The sequence below is a fragment of the Solanum dulcamara genome, chromosome 10, assembly GCF_947179165.1.
Source record: "Solanum dulcamara chromosome 10, daSolDulc1.2, whole genome shotgun sequence".
NCBI lineage: Eukaryota > Viridiplantae > Streptophyta > Magnoliopsida > Solanales > Solanaceae > Solanum > Solanum dulcamara.
Window position 1 is genome coordinate 1816930 of NC_077246.1, and position 8499 is coordinate 1825428.

The 8499-nt window shown below is 31.4% G+C and overlaps 1 protein-coding gene across 2 annotated transcripts; it reads left to right on the forward strand.

The window, feature by feature from the left end:
* The first annotated feature begins 3187 nt into the window (after window positions 1-3187).
* On the forward strand, window positions 3188-7212 carry LOC129870206 (glutathione hydrolase 3). Of its 2 annotated transcripts, none has more exons than XM_055944872.1 (7): window positions 3188-3276; window positions 4089-4426; window positions 5198-5716; window positions 5802-6037; window positions 6126-6390; window positions 6485-6622; window positions 6718-7212. In XM_055944872.1, exons 2-7 carry the CDS (start codon window positions 4319-4321, stop codon window positions 6991-6993), a joined length of 1542 nt encoding a protein of 513 aa, XP_055800847.1. In that variant the 5' UTR covers window positions 3188-3276; window positions 4089-4318; the 3' UTR covers window positions 6994-7212. The 2 variants fall into 2 exon arrangements, with proteins under 2 accessions (XP_055800847.1, XP_055800846.1); XM_055944871.1 differs by lacking the exon at window positions 3188-3276 and adding an exon at window positions 3293-3449.
* The last annotated feature ends 1287 nt before the right edge of the window (window positions 7213-8499 follow it).

The window sequence follows — 8499 nt, forward strand, 5'->3', positions numbered from 1 at the left end:
GGTTTTGATTTGTGAGAGAACAGATGAAGGACAAATTTGGGTCCCACTGGACATGTTAATTTGATTGTAATAAATTTTTTAAAAATAAAAATAAAAATCATAAATAAAAACTGAAGAAATAAGAATATTTTATTAATAAGTAGACTAGCTTTCAAGAATCCTTGCTAAAATCGAATTCGTTCCTATAAAATTTCAATATCTACCAACACAATTATTATTTTGAATTTCTTTTCGTGTGGCTGTCAGTATCTTCATTGATGGTGATCTTTTCCAAACCATGAAACGTTTGTGATGACCAAATATTCATATACAAATTTATGACCAAAGTGTGGAGATATTTTTGAGAAAAAGGAACAAGATTGGCCAATCACATATATTTGCGTCCAACAAATTTATTACAATTTAATAATATGTGTAGCATATTTTTATTAGGGAAGACCTAAGGAATAGAGTTTGAGTATTAAGACAGAAAATTAATAGGGATAGAGTTTTGTCTTGTCTTGCGAATATTGGTGTGTAGTACTAGTCAAAGCTTGTATTTTTTGCTATATATTATTTATTATGTTTCGATTATCATAATATTTTTTGATGTTACTATTCTTTCTTGTAAATTCTACAGAGCATTTCTTATTAACTGCTATGCTTCTTCGTTAGTTTCTTCTATTTGTACTTGTGTTTGATGCACTTTAGTCGAAAGTCTTTCGAAAATAGTTTTACTACCTCCATGAGGTAGTGCTATAACTGCTTATACTCTATTCTTTCCAGACGTCACTTGTGTGATTTCACTGGGTGTGTTGTTTTTATTGTTGTGCAGCATATTTTCATAAGTGAGATCGAAAAAGTTATTGTGTATGCAGTATTACTCTTATCTTGTGAAGATAAAAAGACTTTTTTTGATAGATCGGACAAATTTTGTAAATGATAAAAGTTATTATTAATTTTATTTAGTGATAGATAAGTTAATTATGTCTAAATAACTAAGTTCATCACTAATTCTATTTAGTTACAAACAAATCAATTGGGCAGCTAACCAATAAAATCTATTGAAAATTTTATTTAGCGATAAATTAACAAAATATATTGTCAAAAAAAATCTATTAACTACGAGCAATTCAACAACAAATTAACAAGGAATTCATAGCTAATTCTTTCTCTCTTTTTCTTTTCCCCATAGTAGAAATCGAGAGAGGTTTTGAACTAAAAAGATGATTCTGAAATGTATTTTTATTATTTAATAAGTCTATTAATAATACTAATTCTCTGTATAATTTGAAAAACTTATATAGCCGCAATACCAGACGTATAAATATATTTTTATGAAAAAAAGGCCAACATTGGCCAATCACTTATATTTTCGTCCTATAATTTCGTTGTCGGATTATAATATTAGATTATAAAAGATTCCTCCTTGTCCTTTTCACCAAAATGTATATGAAATGTGATGTCATTCTCAACTAATAACCAAAATAAATAAATAACTCCACTCAATTAAGCTATTGATGGATTGGTACGCGTAGTCGTTAATCAAATAATGTATAAATTTAATTTTAAATATTTTATTTTATTTCATCAATTATAAGATTATTTCATTATATTTTTCAAATAAGATAAATAATTAAGGAACTATAATCAATAACCTGAGGATTATAATTTTAGAATAATTTAATTCGCAGATCAAATGATCTTGATAAATTGATAAAAAAACACTACACTTTAAGAATAAAAATGTGGTATTGACAGTACTTTTAGAACTAATAAAAAACCTCATATGTGGAGATGTCAGAATAAATTTAACATAATACATTGATTATTGAATGTTTAACTCAATAGTTTGCTAAAATACGAGGGATCAAATTGACCAAGATTAATTGAAAGTTAAATATGTATAAACAATTATTAACTGAGGGACTAAAAATGATAATATTCTATAAAATCAATACAGTCTGTTATGATAATTGAACAATCCAAAATAAGTTTAATTATGTCAATGGATAATTATTAGAGAATTAATTTAGAGCATACTGATTATCTTCATCGTGCTAGCTGTATAACAATAACTTATTATTATTACTAATACTATTATCTATTATAATAAGTATGATAAAGAATAATGTTTATCAACCCTTCAAAGTGGAAGTCCACATGAAAAAAAAAAAAAACATGTGTTTTGTATTTAATTGAGGTGGACAGCTTTAATTCCAAAAAAAAAAGATTTAAACTTTTAAATTTGTGATATTTAAAATTTGAAGTCGTGTTCCGATAGAATTACTTGAAAATTTGAAGTTTCAAACTATCTAAACTTGGTTTGAACTTGAAAATATTTGAAGACTAGATTTTTAAAATTTAATAAAATTTAATAATCAAAACAAATATTTGATTATGACTAAACACCATGTCAATTAGAAGTTAATATCTCAAAAGGTCACTCAATTTTGAAAGTTTATCTAGCAAAGATAGAGAACTTTGTTTTGATTAATAAAATCACTCAACTTAGATATTTGTATCAATAAAATTACTCAATTAAATTTATCATTAAAGTCTTCTTTATTTTGTTTCATTTATGAGGTCCATGTCTATATGGAATCAAATTTTAATTTATTTTTTTCAAGTTAAACCTTTTTTTTAAAATGAAAAATTTAATTGAATGATTTTGTAAGATAAAATCTTCAAATTGGTGATTTTTTTATATCAAATAAAATTAAATGACTTTACAAGATAATCCCTCAAAATTAAATAATTTTTAAAATATTTACTCAAATAGAATTAGATATGTTTCAAAACTTCAAATCCAAAACGTTGAAATTCCAATTTATATCATAAAATATGAACATTACAAGCACATACTGAAATGGTCAATTTTTTTGAAATGTAACCCAAAACGAGAAAAAAGTTGACTTTCTGTAATGAAAAAGAAAAGACATAATTTGCTTTTAATTATTTTTTATCTCTAAAAAGACAAATTTAAAAGTCATAAAAAATATTAATTTATTTTGTCATGTCAATTCTTTTTCATAATAAATTTAATTAAATAATTTTATTAATATAATAATTTGAATAATTTTATTGATACAAAATAAAGTTCAATAATTTTATTAGATAAATTCACTAACATTTTAAAATAAGATATTAACTCTATCAATTAATACTTATTGCTGCCGTGAAATTGATTCAGACATCACCATTAAAAAGAAAAAAAGAGATTCCTCATGTTGTTCCACCAAAACGTGAAAGTCATCATCAACTAACAAAGGCCCCCGCACTATAATAAGCAAAAGGGTAAGTTGGTTTCCCCTTCCTTTGATATCTCCATTAGCCATAGAATTTGAGAGATATGAGGAAACAAATTTTGGAAGTTCCACTTTTGGACAGTTCTCCTAATCCATGTTTCAATAGAAAGCAAAAATGGAGTTTTGCTCTTTGCTTTTTATTTGCATTTACTGTCATAACATGTGAGTTTTTCTCTTTATTTTTTGTATCTTGTTATTTTGCTTGTCGTATTTTTCTTGCAATCTGCTCCTAAAATATGTTTTTTTTAAAAAAAAATAGTATATGAGAAAAAAATAATCTAATCCACAAAGGTTGTCTTTGTGTAAGTTATGCGTATATTACTTTATTTGTGGAATTACAATGAGTTTGTTGTTGTTGGTGGTGGGTATGATTGTGTTCTAGAGGAATTTCTTTGAATCTAAGAAGATTAAAGTACCCCATGAGATTGAATTCCACTATTTAACTTTATAACTAAAAAAGAAGTGAAGTGTCATGTTGTAAATCTTGAAATTGTGAAGGAAATTCTTGAATAATTGTTGGAAGGGTTGAATTTTACTGACCCTTTTGAGATATGTTTGATTAAGCTCCCCTTTGACCATAGATTTTGAAATTGAAACTTGAAAATTTGAGTTTTTGAAGTTGTGTTTGGACATAAATTGTACAAGGGAAAAAGTTTGAAGTTTTATGAGTGGAAGCCCTAAAAAAGGGTAGATTTTCAAAATCCGATCAAATTTTAATGGCCAAACATGGATTGTATAATTAATTATCTTCATTTGACTTTGGAGTTCCGTTTTTTTTTTTTTGGTTTCATTTTCATTTAGTTGTAGGCCTTACACACCATGGAGACATTGGTGTATGGCTAATTGGAGATGTAAATAGTAGATATAATGAAAGACTACAGCATAATGCTGATATTGTTGAGTCAGAGGAAGCAGTTGTTGCTGCTGATGATGGTAGGTGCTCGGAAATCGGTATATCCATTCTTAAAATTGGTGGACATGCAGTTGATGCTGCAGTTGCCACAGCACTGTGCCTTGGAGTAGTCAATCCAATGGCCAGTGGAATTGGTGGTGGAGGTTTTATGGTTGTTAGATCTTCGTCTACGTCAGAAGTTCAAGCAATTGACATGAGGGAAACTGCTCCTTTAGCTGCTTCACAGGTTCATAATTCCTTCTTTTAGCATTATGTTCAATTTCTATTCATCAAATAACTCTTTAGTTTGTACGTACGGGAAAAACTTGTAGCTTACATGAAGCAACATGTACAATGAGGATTCATATAGCCGTTCCTGACTTGTTTGTAATTGAGGTGTAGTAGCAGTAGTACTAATCGTAGCTGTAGTTTTGTTCGTACAGGGAACAGAAGTTGTTTAGCCTTCCAAATATCATGAACTTCTAGCAGTTTTTGTTTTTACTTAGGATAATATTGACATGTCCTTCCATACTAATAGTCGTAGTATTTCGCCTTTAGTTTCTTGTTCTTCGATTTCTGTTACTATCTATTGTATCTTATACTTGGATTATTGCATAATTTTAGTGTAGTTGTTGTTGCTTTTCTTCTTCTTCTTTTTTCCAGCATGTTTTGTCATGCTTTCTATAGTATATGTTTTTCCTTGAGCCGAGGGTCTATTAGAAACAACCTCTTTACCTCTCAAGGCAGGGGAAAGGTCAACGTACATTCTAACCTCCCCAGACCCTACTTGTGGGATTACATTGGGTTTGTTGTTGTTGTATAATATTGGCATGAGATGAGCTTATATGGAGTAACATGGTCAGTAAGGATCCGTATGGCCGACGCCAACTTGTTTAGGACTGAGGCATAGTAGTTGTTGTATTTAGTATCTAAATATTGGAAACACAAATTTGCAAGTTCTGAATTTGATCTGTTTATCCTCTCTGATTACATTGACAATGAAATTATACTCAAACAGAACATGTATGATAATAATGGGGACTCCAAGTTAAATGGACCATTGTCTATAGGAGTTCCTGGTGAGGTAGCTGGTCTTCACGCAGCTTGGTCAAAAAATGGGAGGATGCCATGGAAGACCCTATTTCAACCAGCCATTAAACTAGCAAGGGAAGGATTCGTGGTTGCTCCATATCTCGCAAACTCTATTGCTAAACAAGCAAAATTGATACTAAAAGATCCTGGTTTGCGACAAGTATTTGCACCCGAGGGAAAGCCGTTACGAGCAGGAGAAATTTGTCATAACGTAGAACTTAGCCACAGCTTAGAGCTAATTGCTGAACAAGGGCCGGAAGCATTTTATAATGGAGAGGTTGGTGAAAAGCTTGTCGAAGATGTGAAGAGAGCGGGTGGAATTTTGACAATGGACGATTTGAGGAATTACAAAGTGGAAACTCCAGAAGCAGTTACTGTTAATGCTATGGGCTACACAATCGTTGGAATGCCACCTCCGTCCAGTGGAACACTGGGGATTTCTCTGGTATCTATATAAATCAACTTAGCTTGTACTGCTATTTTATCTTTTAATATAACACAAACATAACCTTTATGACCGGGGAAAACAGATACTGAAAGTCCTCGAAAACTATGTGAGTTCAAATGCTGCGAAAGGTTCTTTAGGACTGCATCGAATGATTGAGGCGATGAAACACATGCTTGCAGTTCGAATGAATCTGGGTGATCCCGATTTTGTAAATATCAGTAGTACTGTATCTGACATGCTTTCCCCGTCTTTTGCCAAAGAAATTCAACGAAAAGTCTTTGACAATACCACCTTTCCTCCTGAATACTATTTGCCCAGGTCAGATAAATTCTGTTTCAGACTGAAGCTAGCAAGATTCTTGATTGCCTACCAAATGGCTCTAACACTTTTGGTCCGTGATTCTTAGGTGGAGTCAGCTAAGAGATCATGGAACGAGTCACTTTTGCATTGTAGACGCAGATCGAAATGCTGTATCAATGACTACTACTGTAAACTATCCATTTGGAGGCGGTGTGCTCTCTCCATCAACTGGTATAGTACTCAACGATGAAATGGGAGATTTCTCAACACCTAATGAAATATCCCCCGATAAACTCCCTCCTGCGCCTGCTAATTTCATTCAACCAAAAAAGAGACCATTGTCATCCATGACTCCAATTATTGTTCTCAAGGTATTCAGAATATGATCCTTTGAACGACGAGTCATCTTTTAGCTGCTTAGTATAATCGCATATTGATTGTTTCTTCTTCCTGGAAATTTTACAGGACAATCAGTTGGCTGGTGTAATTGGTGGTAGTGGTGGCCTAAAAATCATCCTCGCAGTCATCCAAGTTTTCATCAACCATTTCGTCTTGGGGATGGATCCTTTAGCAGCAGTACAGAGTCCGAGAGTATACCACGAGGTTGATCCCTTTGATTGATTAGCAATGTACACTAGTCTTACTAATCATTTCTGAAACCACCACGAGTATTGATTCATGCTCCTTTCTTTTTGCAGCTAATCCCAAATGTAGTTCTGTATGAGAACTGGACATGCATAGATGGCGATCACATTGAACTCTCGGATGAGAAAAAACATTTCTTAGAAGAAAGAGGTCACCAACTCGAGGCAAGAAACGGAGGAGCCATCTGCCAGTTAATCGTTCAAAACCTTCCAAATCCTCCGTTACAGTTGGGCAGAAGGAGTGGAAAAGAATATAAAGACGGTATTTTTCGTGGCATGCTTGTAGCTGTTAGTGATCCTAGGAAAGATGGAAGACCTGCAGCCATATGATGAACTCATCCTGCTTGATTTATGAATCAGTCTATTATATTTGTACATAAATGTCCGGAAACTGGCTAAAAAGCCACATTTTCTGGAGAAACAGTTCTTATAAGAAGTTGTTTTAGCTGTGATTTCTTCCCATCTGTCTAAATGTTGGTAAACAAAGTTACCTCATACTTATGTTGGTGGAATACAACATGCACTCGATGAAACAGTCGAGGTGTATAATATTTGTATTGCTTGTCTCAACAATACAACCATCCATCACCATCACGTTGGTTGTGGAGGCGGAGTTTTATTCGTCTGGTCAAATCCAACTTAGAGATCCAGTAGAGATTAAAAACTGTTGAAGAAACATCTTTCTTCTGATCCTTGTAGGCAATCAGTAGTTAAGAAATGGATAAAGCTTAGGCATTATTGGGTGGAGATGAACCAATAAATTTGGTTTTATTGGAACCCTCTAATCTGCCTCGTGGTTCCAGGATGAAAATCCTGTTGTAAGTTTGACCAGCAGATAAAGTTCATTACTACACAAGAGGAAGACAGCCGAAAGGGTATAATTTTTTGCAAAAATTTTAAAACGATAAGTAATTTTATTTTGATACTGAAAGGGCAAATTTGCAAGCCCTCTTACGAATTACCTTTTTTCATCTAACGGCGTTAAGGTAATATTAGTATAATTTGCATGTAGCCTTGCGAATTACAATTGTTTTAATGGGCCCACCTCCACCCCCCTTCCTGTTGCCCCACCCTCCCCCGCCCACCCCTTATATTAATATTTTTTTTATAAATTTGTATATTTATGTTTTAGCTTAATATTTATTTGATATTACAAATGTTTTCCCTTTAACTTTCATTCTTTATTTCATTATCTTTAATACTTTTACGATCATAATTTTTTTAAGTTTACCTATTTTTGATAAATTAATAGTACTTGTAATGTAGGATATAGATTCTTATTGCATTGTCCAATTATTCATGTATACGCATTTTTATCATTAATTTGTTGTTTTATCACTTCAAATAAAGTAGCATATTTTGCCTATCATACGATATTATTGTTTCTAGTAGAGATTTCGTGCATTTTTTACTATAGAATTATTCAATGTTGTTTTCTTAATTTATAATATGTTGTTATTACTATAAATTACATTTATAGTACTTCATTACTAATTAATACTTTTTTAAAAAAAAAATCCACATTTGAAATAGATATTTTATGACACTTCCTACTTATAAATAAACTTTTCTAAAGGTATATAATATAATTATTTATTGTCAAATTTCTTAAGTTATATGACCTCGAGAGATAAACTTGTTAGGACACAGTAAAATAAATGTATTTCCTTATTATCACCAAAAGTTAAATTTTGCCCCTCCGGTGTTAAAGCTTAACTTAACTTTAACTATATATAAATTTTATATAGTGTTAAGGGTCAAACGTTCAACGCACGTTCTCAAAACTAGTATATGTATAATCATCAAAGAGCTAAGCCACATATAATTCATTATTGG